Source organism: Bicyclus anynana, chromosome 13 (assembly GCF_947172395.1).
Source record: "Bicyclus anynana chromosome 13, ilBicAnyn1.1, whole genome shotgun sequence".
NCBI classification, from domain to species: Eukaryota; Metazoa; Arthropoda; class Insecta; order Lepidoptera; family Nymphalidae; genus Bicyclus; species Bicyclus anynana.
The window spans coordinates 4,880,432-4,899,660 of NC_069095.1; the positions used below are offsets into that span (position 1 = coordinate 4,880,432).

Here is a 19,229-nt window from a genome sequence, read left to right on the forward strand (position 1 = left end):
TGACTAGTCGGCATCTTTGCAAGCGACTAGTAGGCTAGTCGGAGAAAGTCATAGTCGGCGCATCTGTAATAAATTTGACGGCCTCTGTGGCGCTGTGGTATGCGCGGTGGATTTACAGGACGGAGGTCCTGGATTCGATTCCCGGCTGGGTCCATTGAGGTTTTCTTTATTGGTCCAGGTCTGGCTGGTGGGAGGCGTTCCAGTACGATGTCCTGTAGAAACCGAAAGGAGTGTGGATTTCATACTACTCCTAACAAGTTCGCCCGCTTCCATTTTAGATTGCATCCGCACTTACCATCAGGTGAGATCGTAGTCAAGGGCTAACTTGTAGAGTATATATAAAAAAAAAATAAGGAAAATATTAAATGATATGAAAATACCTAAAAGTATAATTACAGTATTTTCCTTTATTATCATAACCGAACAATGTCTTGAAGTTATGTTACAAGAAAAAAGTTGACTCGCTATAGCAATTGTTGCGACTTTATCCCCGTAGACACACCGTATCTTAATAGCTTACTAGTGGACGCCCGCGACTTCGTCCGCGTGAAACTCGATTTATACTTTCAACTACCCCTACCCTACCCTTACCCTACCCCTACCCTACCCTTACCCTACCCCTACCCTACCTTACCCTTACTTTACTTTTCCTGAATTTTCTTTGCTATAAACCTCACGGAGCCCGAGACCTTTCCAATGAATGCAAAACCGTGGAAATCGGTTCGTGCGTTCTGGAGTTATAGCGTCAGGAAGGAAAACCGACTCATTTTTATAAAGTAGACTAGCGGACCAGGTCAAGCTTCGCTTTGACTTATGTGCACTTCTTCCCTATCCCTACCCTGATCATGAATTTAAAAATGATGTACGACTTTGCCGTACTAAATTATTATTTTTTTTTAATTTTATTAATAGAAACAAAAACAAAAGCGGCATAGATTAAAGTTTATTTGAGCGTTTAGTGGTGCTATCGTGATAAGAAATAGACAAACAACCAATAACAGTGCAACTACCGCTATCTCTTTCATTGCGTTGGTACAAAGATGGGACAGAGGCAAATCTGACGCCATTGGTGGGCATTTTGTCTATTTTTCTTTACTCGGACGCATGCTAGGCCCACAGGGCAAGGTGGAAGGAAAAAAGTCCAGAGGGAGGTCTCCTACTCGATGGATAGCCGATTATTTCGTCGTCATCAACCCATATTCGGCTCACTGCTGAGCTCGAGTCTCCTCTCAGAATGAGAGGGGTTAGGCCAATAGTCCACCACGCTGGCCCAATGCGGATTGGCAGACTTCACACACGCAGAGAATGAAGATAATTCTCTGGTATGCAGGTTTCCTCACGATGTTTTCCTTCACCGATTGAGACACGTGATATTTAATTTCTTAAAATGCACACAACTGAAAAGTTGGAGGTGCATGCCCGGGACCGGATTCGAACCCACACCCTCCGGAATCGGAGGCAGAGGTCATATCCACTAGGCTATCACTGCCGATTATTTATCGCAATGCAACCGACCGCTAAAAGTGGAGAAGCATAGCATCACGCATAGCAGAAACCATGAGCACTCTGCCCGATCATCATCATTATCAATTCACATTCGGCTCAATGCTGAGCTCGAGTCTCCTCTCAGGATGAGAGGGGTTAGACCAATAGTCCACCACGCTGGCCCTATGCTGATTGGCAGACTTCACACGCGCAGAGAATTAAGTAAATTCTCTGGTATGGTTTCCTCACGATGGTTTTCCTTCACCATTTGATACACGTGATATTTAACTTCTTAAAATGCACACAACTGAAAAGTTGTAGGTGCATGCCCCGAACCGGATTCGAACCCACACCCTCCGGAATCGGAGGCAGAGGTCATATCTCAAACTAAATCTGGCTCTTCCCGATAAAGAAAAGTAAAGAACCTTACCCTACTTTGTGTCGGTAAAATATACAGGTTTACCATCCATGTGTCAGAAGAATTGATTAAAATGAAATTTAATCATCATTTAAAAGTATATAACTAAACTGTAAAAGTACCTACCACAAAAAAAAACTAAGATTTTCTACGCAAAATGACTATACCAGAAATAAAAACACCGAGCACAGTTTGTGTGAGAAGAATTGGTTAAAATGAAATTTAATCATCATTTGAAAAGTATATAACTAAAATGTAAAAGTACCTACCACAAAAAAAAACTAAGATTTTCTACGCAAAATGACTATACCAGAAATAAAAACACCGAGCACAGTTTGTGTGAGAAGAATTGATTAAAATGAAATTTAATCGTCATTTAAAAAGAATATAACTAAAATGTAAAAGTACCTACCACAAAAAAAAAACTAGGATTTTCTATGCAAAATGACTATACCAGAAATAAAAACACCGAGCACAGTTTGTGTGAGAAGAATTGATAAAAATGAAATTTAATCATCATTTAAAAAGAATTTAACTAAAATGTAAAAGTACCTACCACAAAAAAAAAACTAGGATTTTCTATGCAAAATGACTATACCAGAAATAAAAACACCGAGCACAGTTTGTGTGAGAAGAATTGATTAAAATGAAATTTAATCATCATTTAAAAAGAATATAACTAAAATGTAAAAGTACCTACCACAAAAAAAAACTAGGATTTTCTATGCAAAATGACTATACCAGAAATAAAAACACTGAACACAGTTAGGTCGCCCAGATATTGAAACTGACACTACATCTACAGTCGTATTTATTATCATTTTATCATATACAGGGTGTCGACCAAGTTATATTTTTTAATAAAAATATAACTTGGCCACCCTGTTGATTTTTGGAAAACTATTTAAATTAGTTTTTGATAATTAGGTGGTGTATCTACCATATTGACCATTACTTACATCCATTAAAAACAGGACATCCTGTATAGCTTAGCAAGATTTCAAACATTAGTCTTATATTCATTTTATATAATAAACAATATTTTTATTAGATTATACGTATTTCGGTTTGACACACCGGCAATGGCATACGTGAATTTTTAATGTACTAAATGGAAACAAATTATTAATTATTTTGCTTTTCAAGTAAAATTCTGAGACCTCTTCAAGATCTTGTGATATTTTTATGGAATTATACGAGGTATGTATATAAAAAAAAATTAGTGTTGTTTTTAAAATTTAATTTTAAATTTATAAATATTTATAAATATCATCGAAAGAGCTGCGCTATAAAATTGCTTGTTTAAAATCTATACTAATATTATAAACCTAAACAGTTTATTTGTTTGAACGCGCTAATCTCAGGAACTACTGGTCCGATTTAAAAAAATCTTTCAGTGTTAGATAGCCCATTTATCGAGGAAGACTATGGGCTATACATTATCCCGTATTCCCACGGGAATGGAAACCGCGCAGCATCTACTAGTAATATATATTAAGACTAGCCGACGCCCCGCGTTTTAACCCGCGTAGTTCCTGTTCCCATGATAATGTGATAATGTTTGATACCCTATTACACTCGCAAGTAATGAAACGTGGTTTTCTAGTGGAAAAAGAATTTTCAAAATCGGTTCAGTAGATCTAAAGATGACCCTCTAACAACACAACAAATATATTATTAGTTTGTTAATTAAGATAATATGTTCCTTAACTAGAAAAATATATGAAACCATATATAGGCTTCACTTATGTAATGTGTTTATTTGTTAAACATATTCGTAATATATTTTTTTTTTGTTTTCTGTAAGCGACTCGATATGGGTCTCTACTTATCGACTTGAAGGCGGTGCCAAAAAAAATGCTTATAACATATACGGAAATTAAAAATTAATAAAGTTTACCTATAAAAAAAATTGCCATTACGTAATTCCAAAAAAAAAATACTTATTTGCAATTCAAATAGTTTTAACTATTTGGACATTGAAAGTGTTTTTATTTTATTTCCTGTATGTAGGAGTAGGTACGTACATCAATCTCGTTCAAATATTTAACTCAACATAATTTAATTATTTATAACTAGCTGTCGCCATGCGGTTTCACCCGCATAATTCCCGTTCCCGTAGGAATACCGGGATAAATAGCCTATAGCCTTCCTCGATAAATGGGCTACGAATTTTTAAAATCGGACCAGTGGTTCCTGAGATTAGCGCGTTCAAGCAAACAAACAAACAAATAAACTCTTCAGTTTTATATATTGGTATAGATTATATGTATAAATATAAATAAAAATATAAATATAAATAAATATACTTAAACAATACACATCACTACCTAGCCCCAAAGTAAGCATACAGTGCAGCTTGTGTTATGGGTCTTAGTACCCATAACACAAGCTGCACAATAGTTGATATTATAATATATATATATTCATATACATTTATATACTACATATAAATACTTGTATAATGTATAAATACACACAGACACTGGAAAAAAGAAAAAACCTATGTTCATCACAGGAATATTTTCCAGTTGTGGGAATCGAACCCACGGCCGTGGATGCAGAAAGCAGGGTCACTAGCCACTGCGCCACGCGGCCGTCAAATGTATACTCGTGTATTATGTTCATGCCATATGGCTAATATTATTATGTATATATATATGTATGTGCACTCACACAATGTTATGCATTAACAATGAATAAGCCTCAATAGCTAAACGGTAAAGCTGGTCGAATTTTTCGCTAGAAGACCATTGACTGAAACGACTATCAGAGGGACTAGGCCCTCTGATAGTCGTCAGTTTGATACTATGACGATAGCGTTAGCGTAAACGTGAATTTCTAAGGAATTAAAACAGCGCTATCTAGTGGCACTACTGCACAACTGTTTCAATTCCATATAAATTTGCGTTAACGTTAACGCGATAGTAACAGTATGAAAATACTCACAATAACGGTTGACGTAACATTTGACATGCACACATGATAATCTCGTGAGCAACATTCAAGTATTTTGATTTAGTACAGACTCGCAAACGCCCGCGACTTCGTCCGCGTGGAATTCAGTTTTTCACAAATCTCGCGGAAACCATGGATTTCTCCAGGATGAAAAGTCGCCTATGTGTTAATCCAGAGTAAAATCCATTTCCATTCCAAATTTCAGCCAAATCCTTAGACTAAATACATAAGGACTAGTATCGCACACAAATTCACGAACAAAATTTTCTGCCATTTTCTAAGGAAAACGAGCTTAGATTTCATACATATCTTATACTAAACTAGCAGTTTTTGTTCGTTTTTTACACCATTTAACTACACAAGAAGGTATTTTTACGGAGGTTTTTAACCGACGGACACGATTGTAAACTATGAAACATCGATTCTATAAAGACAGTGTTTATAATCGCATAAGATCGTTGAACATATACTTTGACAGAAAAATAATGTCTTGCGAGGCAGGTCTTTATCTAATTAGTCTGAGGCCAAATCGCTTCAGTAACCGCGGCATCAAAGGAGGAACAAACATACACACTTACACACACACACACATACACACAAACTTTCGCCTATTATAATATTAATATTAGTGTGATGAAGGAACAACATCGTGGGGAACCTGCATACCATACCTAAGAATTTTCTTAATTTTTTACTTGTGTGTAGTGAGCCGTGATAGCCCAGTGGATATGACCTCTGCCTCCGATTTCATATGGTGTGGGTTCGAATCCGGTCCGAGGCATGCACCTCCAACTTTTCAGTTGTGTGCATTTTAAGAAATTCAATATCACGTGTCTCAAACGGTGAAGGAAAAACATCGTGAGGAAAACTGCAAACCAGAGAATTTTCTTAATTCTCTGGGTGTGTGAAGTCTGCCAATCCGCATTGGGCCAGCGTAGAGGACTATTGGCCTAACACCTCTCATTCTGAGAAAAGACTCGAGCTCAGCAGTAAGCCGAATATGGGTTGATAATGATGATGTGTGGACTGCCTAAGCCCTCTCAGTCTGAGAGGAGACTGGTGCTCAACAGTGAGCCAATTATGGGTTGTTAATGACCATTGAACAGTATTTTAACAAGTTTTAATTCTCTATTGACCTTTCAGATGTTCAAAAAATTTGCGCTTTCAATTGCAATGGTAACTGTATGCATTGGAATTAAATACTCATATTACGTACTCCAGAGAGTTCCCCAACTACCGGAACTCGATTTTGACAGATGGTGGGGTGAAGGCAACAACCCAAATCCAAATCAAGAAGACAAGTCTATTAGACCATTCAAAATTGTTTTCAATAATACGGTAAACAAAATGAACTTTAAACTATAAGTACTACTATACACATCAATCACATAGACGTCATACTTATTATACGAGTAGGTATGATTTTTGTAGAGTAATTGTTTTTTTGTCGGCCTAGATTATATCTGTAGCTTTCGTCGAGTAAATATCTAAAAGATGTGGGTATGGGTAGGCCCAACAAAACAAGAATTATTATTATAGGACTCCAAAAGTGATTACAAATATAAGAAAACTAATGTCGAACAAAGGTTATTCACAACACTTGTCAGGACAACTTAATTAACAAATCAAACTGTAACCAAAATAAGACCCTAGAATGGCAGAGAATGACCTTGAGTGGAGTTACGCACTTGTGAACGATGTATGTAGGGTTAAAGGATCCTTTGACTGATATCAAACACTCCCCTTTTCCACTCAAGTCACTCTCCCCGCCTATCCCAAGTAACCCATAAAGAATTACACAACAAGAGATGTGGACGGCTCGAACGCCACGAGCACACTGAAGCCGACACTAGATCGAGCGACGTCCTATCACAGACTACTATTTCCTACACTATTTATTAACAACATGTAAATTTAAAAGCGGCAAACGCGGCGATAACATTATTTGCAATGCAACACTTGAGGTAGTTGACTCATATCAAAAATGTAAGCAATATTAATTTTGTGTAGTACATGGAATAAGAGTCCGAAATATATCGATATTAATTAATACATGAGTAAGTTAAGGATTTCTTCTAAAACACAATTTAAAAAAAAATATATTTTCAACTTTTCCAAACGTCATAAACACTGTCGTCCCTTTTGTGACGTCACACTGTTACTTGATGTACTAAACGTCAAACTAATTGGTAACTGATATTTTTGTCAAAGGATTTGTTAACGTGACGTCATGAAACAGTTACAATATAGACCATCATGGCAGCCAGCGTTATGGCTCGTATTGACAAAAAAATATTTAAAAATTAAAGTTTTCATGGAATTACGTCTCAAAAAAATATGATATTTTTTTTTAATCTAGTAGAACGATAGTAACCAACCTAAGACCACTTAAAAAAAGTGTCATCTAGCCCATTTTACATTTGCTCTTAATTATGTAGCCTTGTGGCTAATGTCATCGTGGCTTTAAAATATAGGTAGTTTTATAAAAAAGTACGGAATAATCTTGAGTTAATCTTCAAACTTTTTTTTCTAAGAATTGTCCTAAGTCATCTTTTTCAAAGACCAAACCCACTATAGACCTTGTTATCTGTTTAACTTATAACTAAGGCAGGGCCTTAGGTGGTCATATATAAAAATATCATGAATTTTTCGTTTAATTCCAGATGATAGACGACTTGAAAAGCAGATTAAAGAATCGACGCCCATTCACTAGACCACTGGAGGGCAAGCAATCCGAATATGGCATTAACACAATATACTTAGAAGAAAAAATATTGAAATATTGGACGGATCAGTACAACTTCACAGACAGAGCTGAGCATCTTAACATGTATCCGCATTTCAAAACAAAAATTCAAGGACTGGACATTCATTACATAAGAATGAAGCCTGAAGCAAACAATAGTAACAAGCGAGTACTCCCTTTGCTACTCGTGCATGGATGGCCAAGTTCCTCCAAGGAATTTTATAAGGTTATACCTATGCTCACAACTCCGAGGAGTGGATATGATTTCGTTTTTGAAGTAATCGCTGTAGATTTACCAGGCTTTGGATTTTCCGAGGTAAGAGTACCATCATTGTCTGCTTATAATTTAAAGAATAAACTTATTCTTTCTATCATTAGGCAGAAAATGATGTAACAGAACTACCCATTTCTATAATTGTATTTATTGCTTGATAAACATAAAGAAATTCTCGTGTATGTGTGAATCTTTCAGGGCACAAACAAACCAGGCCTAAGTGCTTTACAGATGGGTATAATATTGAGAAACCTGATGAAACGGCTCGGTTTCAGTAAATACTATATCCAGGCGGGCGACTGGGGCTCGCAGGCTGCTACCCATCTATCTACCGTCTTCCAAGATGAAGTACTAGGGTAGGATCATCATTTCATTATTTTCAGCCTAATTTAACGGCCCGTTTATATGCTTATGGTGCCCACAACGCTGCTCCCAAGCCGGTTAACGAGCTTTAGATAAAGATGAGGCTTAACGTGGTCTCACAGGCACGGGAGTGTACCAACCATCTCCCCAACTCCAGGCAAACTTTAACTTTTTAAAACTATTCTTAAAAGTCAGAAAAGCGCAGTATATCACCCAGGCCTTGAACCCAGATACTCGTGATCCGCACATAGGCTAACCACTGGAACAACGAGGCAGTAAGCCTTAGGGTAGGATATAAATGACGAAATGAATAATAAATACCTCGTCAACAATCTTTACTAACAAGAATAAAACTGTCTGCAAATGAAATGCAATTCTGTGAATTGAAGATATTTTGAAAATTTTTGTTGGGGGGCATTCAATAATATGGATACTGAAGCCAAAACTTGAAAACAAAGCGCTAGAGAGGTAACAAAATAGCACAATACTATTAAAATATTTTTTTGCAGATTCCACTCAAATATCCCAGTGTCCTTAAGGCCAATAAGTGTCATCAAATATATCATTGGATCACTGTTCCCCAGTTTAATTGTAGAAGACAAATACAGAAACAGAATGTATCCCATAACAGATTATGTAACATTTTTATTGAAGGAGACTGGTTATTTTCACTTGCAAACTACGAAACCGGATACAATAGGTAGGTATTATTATGGTCTCATCAACGGAGAACATAATAATTTAATCTACTCTCATATTATGATATTTCAATTCTTGACGTACATACGAGTATGATACCTGAAAAGTATCACATTATTTGATTTACGCATAGGTACTGAATTCTATATTATGATGCTATGGCTCACCTACTAAAAATTTGACGATCTACATAAACCATTTATAATTTAAAATTTTGGCGTCACTGGAACTAATTAATATTTGTTTTTTAACCGACTTCAAAAAAGGAGGAGGTTCTCTATTTGTCTGTATTTTTTTGTATGTTTACGCGATTACTCGAAGACGCCTGGACTGATTTGAATATTTTTTTGAAAGGGTATACGCCTGAGGTGGTCCCATTGTAATCATGCTAGGATCTGATGACGGGATCCTGGAGAAATCGAGGGGAACTTTTAGACTAGTGCTTTTCTTATTTTTTTTTTTATAAAGTATTTTAAAGCACTACAATGTGATGAATGTCTGGAGTCGTCTTTGAAGTGATGGAGCGGAAACAGATGAGGGAACTCTTCAATGGTTTACAGTAGTTAATTTGTAATTGGGATTAATTTATTTGTACTGATAAGTACTTTCTACCTAGTTGGGTTGTGACACTCATTAGAGCTCCGGGTGATGAAGACGAAGGGCAGTAAGAACGAATTAACCAATACAATATTTTAAAAAAAATGGTCATTCTACCGCCAATATTGAGGTTTATTCTTCTAAAAGTCTGTAACCTTATAAAAGTACTTGGAATAAGCCAGTGTTTTATTTTCCCATAAATTTTGTATATTTGTCTTCGTCTGTAATGAATTGTCATAGTTACCGATCGATATTTAGAAATGTATGTGGCTAATTGTTTTTAGGTTGTATGGCTTTATTTATATTTATTATCATTGCATGATCTAATTTAATCTACTTTTTTTACTCTTTACTAGTTAGCACTTGACTACAAACTCACCTGATGTGTGATGATGCAATCTAAGATGGAAGCGGGTTAACTTGTTAGGAGAATGATAAAAAGTCCACACTCCTTTCGGTTTACACGAAATCGTACCGGAACGCTAAATCGCTTGGCGGTACCTTTGCCGGTAGGGCGGTAACAAGCCACGGCCGAAGCCTCCCACAAGCCAGACCTGGATCAATTAGGAAAACCTCAATCGGCCCAGTCGGTTCAAGAGTGAAGATGAAAGCCGATCCAATTGCCTCTAGGACATAGTCCTTTTGTAGGGATATCCAAACATGATTCTGAGCCTGCATTTAGCGATTAACGCTAGCGCTAACGAGCAATAGTTTATTTGATACGCTTTCATGTTAGGCTGTTGATTACTATTTTAAAATCAAATACAGGTGCTGCATTGGCAGACACTCCAGCCGGTCTAGCTGCATATATACTGGAGAAAATTGGAGTTGGTAGCAATTGGGACCAGCTGCATACACCTCACGGAGGTTTGGATGAGATCAATATAGATGATTTGTTGGACACCGTCACTATAATGTGGGCAAACGAACGGATTACAACGTCTATGAGGATATACGCGGAATCGGTGATCGATTGGCTAGATGATTTCATTGTTGACAAGTGAGATACAGATACTTTTAAAAAATTACCGTCTATATTCAATTGTTGTCACATATTCAAATTCCAATTAAAATTTTCAATTCGTGTGTTCAAATTTGATTTTTGTTAGACTAAGGGCCAGCTTCAACGCCTTTAAGTATCGGATATGCCTATTCACAAGAATTGCCTGTGTCATTTGTAAAGTGACAATCTAAGGTAGTTTATACGTTAGATCCTACACTTATCATATGGCGTAAAAGGCTCTAAACGTACGCGTCCGCATCTTACGAACTTTTATTTACCGTAAATTTAAAAATCCGTTTGATGCGATGCGTCCGATTCCGATACGTACGAAGCGGATCTGTGGACGCCTACCATGAAAGTCACAATTGTACATTTCAGCATCCCAACGTTTGTGCCGATGGCTGCTATAAATTTTCGATACGAAATAATATATCAACCTGATTGGATTCTACGTGACAAATTTCCCAACCTTGTACACTCTACGATTCACGACTTCGGAGGACATTTTGCCGCAATTCAAACACCCAAGGAGTTGGTCGATGATATTTTTGAATCTGTTGTCGCATTCATTAAGTTCCACGAAAGGAATCGTAGTACACTATCAAGATAAAATGAAAATGAACTTTTTATTATTAAAGATATTACAAAGGTGTATTACAATTAAATAGGTATTTTATTTTTTACCTTGCTTTGTTACATATTTAGACCAATTACCATAGGACCTGCATCGCTAGACATTACCCCTCTGTCAAAAGTATATGATCACCTCATGATCACCTAAGGTCTTTGTACAAAATGCGTCTATGAAATCGATGTTTGTATGTGTGTGTGTATTAATAACAATAATTTATAATTATGTGTTGGACACAGGATATATTTATTGGTGTTAAATATTTTCGATGTGTGAGTTTATCCGTCCATCTCATAAAACGACAGACAATTTTGTTGTTGAATTTGAGTACGATACAAGACTAACGTTTGTTGATTGAAAGTTCCAATTGGTGCAATTAAATTGGTTTGGTTCCAATCTGAGGTTACATGTAATTATCGTTGATTTCAGCTTTATTTATATGATTGATCTTTATTAATTAAAAAACTAAAGGACGCCTGCGACTTCATGGGTCTAAAGTTTTTACAAATCCTGATATAAAATTTGTCTTTATTTTGCTCAATAACCTCCTCTATCTTCTAGTGAAAGTCCTAATTACCATCGCTTCAGCAGTTCCAAAGATTAGCCCGGATATACAGACAGACAGACAAAAATCTTAAAAAAGCTTGATTGAATTTGGTATAGTGTAAATAGCAATAAGTACTTCAGAAAACACAGTCATCTTGAAATCACTGACAGACACATCAATTATGAATTTGAATTATGTACCTAATATTTTTTATTACTTCACATCTTCCAAACCGCTTAATGTTATTAGGGTATCGATAGATTCGTCTTGTTAACTCAAGTGTTCTTAGATAGGTAAATTAAATAAAACAACAAGACGTGATACTCCAGTGGATATGTTCGCTGTCTTCGATTCGGAGTGCCAAGGTTCGAATCCAGTCCGGGGCATGCACCTCCAACTTCACAGTTATAGTGTATTTTAAGAAATTGAATATCTCGTGTCTCAAACGGTGAAGTCAGCGTGGTGGATTAGTCTAACCCCTCTCATTCTGAGAGACTCGTGCTCACTCAGTAAGCCGTTGTTAATGATAATAATGATTAATTGATTAATAAAATAAAAAGTAATACGAATCACTCACGCAGCGCTCTTCGATAAAGTCGGCAACTTGCGGTGGAGCTGCAAAGCCGGGAACAACGAAGTCTCTTCTTGGACTGAATTGTTCAACCTTCATACGGCCGCCTAACTGTGCGCGCTCGCCTGCGTAGTACAAATTCCTACAAAAAAAAAAATAGCAAATGTTACACTGTTTGTTTCTTTGATCTTAAATACTAAATTCAACGTGGTTCGAAACCAGGATCAGAGGTGCTTGTGCGACCAGTGAAGAGAAATATAGACGAAATTAGACCAGCAAAGAGAAATAGACATAAGAGGAATGCCCACCGGCGACATATAACGTCAGCCCCGGGAACCCATGTATACTTGGGTTCCCGGGGTTCCCCGGAATAAAAGTAAATTGAAATCCTCACATATAAATTTGACTTAATAACATTGGGAACTTGTGGGACAGATATAAGGTGGCCGCGAACTTCAAGGAGTCTGCCAATGTCTCGACGCGTTCCAAGTTTAACGTTACCTTCGAGTTGTCATTGTACGCATCGTTAAGAAGTCCCGACATTACATAACTTTCGATTTCTTAAAAATGCTCGTAGTATTTGCCTGTTGCCAATAAGTAGTCCTTTAATATTCATCAAATGGTTTTCATTTAGCTCTGGGAACTTGTGGAACAAATACAAGTCTCCCAATGTCTCGACGCGTTCCAAGTAGAACGTTACCTTCGAGTTGTCATTGAACGCATCGTTAAGAAGTCCCGACATTACATAACTTTCGACTTCTTAAATATACTCGTAGTATTTGCCTGTTGCCAATAAGTAGTCCTTTGATATTCGTCAAGGGGTCCTCATTTAGCTCTGGGAACTTGTGGAACAAATACAAAGTCGCCCAATATCTCAATGTGTTCCAAGTAGAACGTTACCTTCGAGTTGTCATTGTACGCATCGTCCAGAAGTCCAGACATTACATAACTTTCGATTTCTTAAATATACTAATAGTATTTGCCTGTTGCCAATAAGCAGCCTTTTGATATTCGTCAACTGGTCGTCGTCTAGCGCTGGGAACTTGTGGGACAGATAGAAGGTGACCACGAACTTCAAGAAGCGAGTCTCCCAAAGTCCCGACACTTTAGTAAACAACTATTGACATAATAAATGTACTACATACCTGTTGCCAATAAGCCGTCCTTTGATATTCGTCAACTGGCCCTCATCTAGCTCTGGGTACTTGTGGAACAGATAGAAGATGACCACGAACTTCAAGAAGGAGTCTCCTAAAGTTCCGACACTTTAGTAAACAACTATTGACATAATAAATGTACTACATACCTGTTGCCAATAAGCCGTCCTTTGATATTCGTCAACTGGCCCTCATCTAGCTCTGGGTACTTGTGGAACAGATAGAAGATGACCACGAACTTCAAGAAGGAGTCTCCTAAAGTTCCGACACTTTAGTAAACAACTATTGACATAATAAATGTACTACATACCTGTTGCCAATAAGCCGTCCTTTGATATTCGTCAACTGGCCCTCATCTAGCTCTGGGTACTTGTGGAACAGATAGAAGATGACCACGAACTTCAAGAAGGAGTCTCCTAAAGTCCCGACACTTTAGTAAACAACTATTGACATAATAAATGTACTACAGACCTGTTGCCAATAAGTCGTCCTTTGATATTCGTCAACTGGCCCTCATCTAGCGCTGGGAACTTGTGGAACAGATACAAGGTCGCCGCAAACTTGAGGAAGGAGTCTCCCAAGGTCTCGGCGCGTTCCAAGTTGAACGTATCGTGAGAGTTGATCGTTGTGAGCGCCGCTACGATGTCCCGAAGCTCTGGACCTCGGGTTGTGGGCGTTTTGGATAGAATCGCGATTTTATCGTCGTACCTGCCATCAAATTTTAATGTCACAAACGTAAAGTATTGCACCTATTCGGTGACGCATACGTCGATATTCGCATTGTAGATTTTAATGAATGGTGACCTTAGATTTACAATAAGAACTTTGTTGGAATACGCTTTCTTGACAATAATTTTCTACGAAGATTTCTAACTCTGAGCTGTAAACCCCAATCACGGAAAATCGCCTGCATGAGTGTAATATCCATATTTATGTTATCGCCCAAATGAATGTATTAAACAGATAAAGATCTCTTACTTGAAGTGTTTTTGGGCGCATTTTTTAATCCTTACCTAATCAAAGCCTACCTAATATATTTTAGTTTTATGAAACCAAATCTTAAGTGGCGACCCCACATCGGTTGACCTCCGATTAGGTGGACTGAAGACATTAAGCATAAACAGTGATGCATGCAGACAAGACAAGACTGAGGTGTTTTATGTTTAAAACTCTTTACAAGAGGCCTATGTTCAGCAGTAGACGTCCATCGTAGCTGATAATGATGAAGATTCTAAGACTTAAAGCCCAAAAAAAAAATACTCACTTTACAGGCGGTGGTAGTATTGCCGCTGAGCCAGGCACAACCCTCGGGGGCGACAGCACTCGAGAAGGGCTCGTGGCGACCTCCGCATGAAGCGGCGCGGTTACGAACGCGTCGAAACATTCGATATCCATAACGGTCACCGTGGACAGGGTGCGATCAATGTCGATCGGTTCGTTCCTTTCCTACACAATACAAACATGATTATATAAAACTAACTGTATTTATCTTTCAACGCTTCACAAGCATATTGTGTTGTCAGTTGTAGTCTCTATAAGAAATGTGAAAGAAAAGTATATTGCAAAATACTCAGTACAGAAGTTACAATGTCATCCTGATCCTTAAACTAGGTAAGTCCGTGTCTTAAGGGCTAAATGTGATAGATTTTATTTTTAACTATTACAAGTTAACCATTGACTGCTCTCATCTGATCTCATCTGGTAACGATGCATCATCCAGTCTAAGAAGGAAGCGGGCTTATTCGGAACAGGTACAAGTTGAATCTACTACCCATATCTGAAGGTATCTGATAAAATATAAAACTGACAAATCGTCTTCCGAAAATAGAATAAGTATTTGTAGGGATAATAGATTAAGAATACTAAATATAGAATAAATAGAAAATGAAAATAGAATAACGCTTTGGCTAGTTGTCATCCTATAGATAAAAACGTAGCTAAACGACTTATTACAATTATTATTCCCGAATGATCCCACTCCTAGTGGACCGGAACTTAGAGATTAGTAATATCTCAATTTAACTGACCTAGGCATTGATTCCAAGCCCTGCGAGTGACAAACCACAATTCCGCAAAATATCCGTCTATCACTTCAAAACGATACATAACTACAAAGGTTTAATTGATTAAAAATTTCTAACTTAATATAACTGAAACTACTTCTACGAGTACATACAGCTGACTTGAGTTATGCCTAAAACTTACAGATGTGTTTTTTTAATTCCTACTTAGGTATAGATTGGGAGCCTACGAAAGCTAGAACTTCGTCTTTATAAAATACTGAAAGAGTATCAACTTCTATCATAGGTAAGTAAGATAGCCAATTATGGTTTAAGTTTGGCTTTGTGAGGTCGTAGTTTTTAAGGGTTCAGACCCTCAAACGTCCAAGTTTTGTGTTTTTTTTTTGTTTACCCCAGCTGCTAGTCACTTAGTTTCTTGGCAACTCTTCGAAAAACTTTAGAGGTAGTTAGCAAAGAGTTACCATTAAGCTGGCAAATAGGGACATGGTTCACGACATCCCATAGAAAATATTTACAAAAAATACATATTATACTTAGATAATTAAGTCTCTAGACCCATAAAATCTGCTACCTTCCAAAGCAACCACGTACAAAACTCAATAACCACCTACCGTCTATACTTGCCTATGGTAGGAACATGAGATGACAAACTTTTAGCTTTCATAAAATGACGAAGGTGTGGCACTCACAGGCTCCTCGTCCATTATAGAAGTGCACTAGATTCAACTGTGCTCTACATCAGCAAGTGTGTATAGAATAACCCATAATTACCTAGTCAAAGGTTAACAAAGCATATGCCTCTAAGTTTACTAAAAAACCTGAAAGAGAAAATGTGGATCGAATTTTGGTTACATACAACAACTGTTTATTAGGTACATACAAATGTTATATTCCTGGAATACATGCTAAAAATGTTAATTTCAGTATTTAATATTAGTTTGGGATATGTTTCTGTACACTCCGCAACCATACGTCTCGTGTTCAGAGCAGATTAAAAGGAGATTGTCCAAAATTTTATGGAGCCCAGGATCAGTCATTGTACCCTAGCGGAAATAAAAGAAGAAATTTTTATTTTAACTAGTTTTGATTATACAAATCTACGAATTTACTTTCTTTCGAAATTATATTTATTATCTCCCAAGAAATGCAACATTAATAAGGGTAATAATGGCGGAAATTGACGTTTTCAATGCAGTAATCGATTTGATGTTTGCTGTCAATTGTCATGTCATAGTTGCTCTATGGGCGCCATCTTGATGTAACTCAAAATCTTGGATTTTTATTTTATTTATTTCTTTTTATTTAGTTAGATTTATTCACTTTTGTAAATTTTAATAAAATCCTTGTATTTTTTAAATTTTAATGATACGGGGTGCAAGATTGGACCTGAAATGGACCATCTCCTTTGGCGCAATCTGTACCATAAATATGTATTTATTAGATTAAATCGCAATCGTGCTTCTATAGCAGTACTTTCCCCAATAATAATGATTTGCAAATTTCGTCATAACGATCTTCTTACAGTGCCAAAACCTCTATCCGAGGCAGTTTAACACATTTTTGTAATATTTTGTATAGTTATAAATAGAAATAAACTTACGTCCCACGGATATTCCTTAGTGAGTTTCTTCTTTTGCAGTTGGTACACACTTTCCTTTACGGACATAATGTTAGGCGTTCTTGGTGCAGCGTCGATGGGATTGTTGATTCTGTTGGGCATATTATTTAATATAATTTATTTGGTTTATTTGTAAATATCTCGTTGGTTCCGTGACTAATCTATGAAGTTTTGGGTTCCAGCTCGGCGTGTCTAAAGATGCACGGCACGAGATACGTAAGACAAACATATGTGCTTGGTGAGCGCAGAAGCATCGCCTGATGGGGCCTGAGCCAGAAAATGTGGGCGGAATGACTCTTTAAGGGCACCTCCTCAGAGACTCGGACCTAGGCTTAGAGGGCCGTTCTGGAAGTGTGTTTTGGCCTTAGTGTCTCAGTCGGGCACCCCGAGATAGTGGGTTAAAAAGCCCACGTCCAGGTGACGTCAGATATCGGGACCTCGTTTCTCAAGCGTACTCAACCTTCGGCGGCGAAGACGAGACGACGGCCAATCGACTGCATCCGTGGTGAAGTGGTATGCGTGGTATTTACAAGACCACCGAGGTTCGATCACCGGTTGGGTCGAGTTAGGTTTTATTAAATGGTCCAGGTCTGGCTGGTGGGAGGCTTCGGCCTTGGCTAATTACCACCCTACCGACAAAGACGTGGCGGCACGTCTTAGTCGGTAGGGTGGTTTAGAGTTCCACTACGATGTCGTGTGGAAACTGAAAGGGTCCACACCCCTTTCATTTCTCATCCTACTCCTCAAAAGTTAGCCCGCTTCCATCTTGAATTGCATCATCACTCATCACATCAGGTGAGATTGTAGTCAAGAGCTATCTTGTAAAGAATAAAATAAAAAAGACGCTGCTTGGTAAAGTTTGTGCGCTTGTGAGGTTGTAGGGTAGAGGTAGATAATATCTGGATCTACTAGACCATATTAAAAAATATTTTATTTGTGAGTGTCATATCTAGGCTATTGATATAGATTTGATTGTTTTTATTAAATAGGACGGACGAAATGATTTGAAAATTCTTTAACCATTAGTATCTTATGAATACGTTATCCCGAATGATAGCTATATTTTACCCCCGTCTTCGTGTAGGGTGAAACTATAATTTACCTGTCTATACTGTTGACTGCCGTTGGTTCCTCAATATTGGATAGTAAAGACTTAACGGCCATATGCAGGTCTATTTCTATAGGCAGCCATTCTTCACCTGAAACGAAGATCGTTCGCTATTGGTGCGCTTGAAAAGTGACATTTATTTACTTATCAATAAGTAAGAGCACGAGTCTCCCCTCCAGAATTGGAGAGAGATGAGATATACCAACAATGGCAACCAGAATCTTTCATAAACTATATGGGAAAATCTTAATGCTAGTGCTACAGGAAGCCATCTTTTAAAAGTATATACAGCATTGTTTTCCGGTCAAAAGTTTAAAATTAAACTATTCTAAAACTACAAAATTTCATGTTCATTAATGTCCTATTGATTAATGTGATTATATATAATTACATCTAAAAGTAAAAATAAAAGTAAGTTACAGCTAATTAATTATATCTACATAAATAAGTCCTACCTAGTGGAAAGATGAAAACATAAAAAATATTTATCAGAGAAATGATTTACCTTTGACCAACGGTTTGTAACCTTTTATCGTGTCTTTTGCAATTTGATCGCGGAGTTCCTCGGCCGACAATAGCATTGACAATCTGAGGAATTACATAAAACATTTTAATTAAGGAATAGTTATTTATGGCACTGTCATGTAATTACTATTTAGAGGGGAATGGGAACATTGGTCATAAATATATATACCAAAAAATGAGGGCCATTGTAGAAGAAGTGATTTTTGAGGCGAAGCCAAATTGCACAATAGACAGCACGAGTGCTATAATAGCTAATTACGTGTATTGGCATAAAACTTTAAAAAATAAATAAAAGAATTAACAAAACTTGGTAAATAATATTTTCGTTAGTCATGGCCGCCTCGATTTTGTATCCGTGTGGCCTTCTAGATTTAGTGTCCTCCTATAATAATTTTGTCTCTTAGAAGAAAGCCTGAATTATTGTAGCCAATGACATGGAACTATTCAAAAATTAAAAAAAGATAATTGTAGCACGGTTTACCCATGTAGTAATGACATTATAAAAAGG

At 37.1% G+C, this 19,229-nt stretch overlaps 2 protein-coding genes across 6 annotated transcripts in view; one reads left to right on the plus strand and one right to left on the minus strand.

Annotated features, from left to right (window-relative positions):
- The window catches only part of LOC112046233 (endoribonuclease Dicer), a 67,851-nt gene that overhangs the window by 26,541 nt on the left and 22,081 nt on the right, over positions 1-19,229 (minus strand). For all 4 annotated transcript variants that reach the window (XM_052884982.1, XM_052884981.1, XM_052884980.1 and 1 more), the window contains exons 22-27: positions 18,702-18,784; positions 18,191-18,287; positions 17,071-17,179; positions 14,714-14,895; positions 13,921-14,157; positions 12,299-12,434 (exon numbers count right to left, since the gene is read on the minus strand). In XM_052884982.1, coding sequence (XP_052740942.1) covers positions 12,299-12,434; positions 13,921-14,157; positions 14,714-14,895; positions 17,071-17,179; positions 18,191-18,287; positions 18,702-18,784 — 844 coding nt within the window. The remainder of the gene's footprint in view (positions 1-12,298; positions 12,435-13,920; positions 14,158-14,713; positions 14,896-17,070; positions 17,180-18,190; positions 18,288-18,701; positions 18,785-19,229) is intronic.
- On the plus strand, positions 53-12,278 carry LOC112046253 (juvenile hormone epoxide hydrolase). Of its 2 annotated transcripts, none has more exons than XM_052884986.1 (6): positions 53-301; positions 7,525-7,923; positions 8,080-8,237; positions 8,754-8,944; positions 10,309-10,540; positions 10,922-12,278. In XM_052884986.1, exons 2-6 carry the CDS (start codon positions 7,525-7,527, stop codon positions 11,151-11,153), a joined length of 1,212 nt encoding a protein of 403 aa, XP_052740946.1. In that variant the 5' UTR covers positions 53-301; the 3' UTR covers positions 11,154-12,278. The 2 variants fall into 2 exon arrangements, with proteins under 2 accessions (XP_052740946.1, XP_052740945.1); XM_052884985.1 differs by lacking the exon at positions 53-301 and adding an exon at positions 4,246-6,199.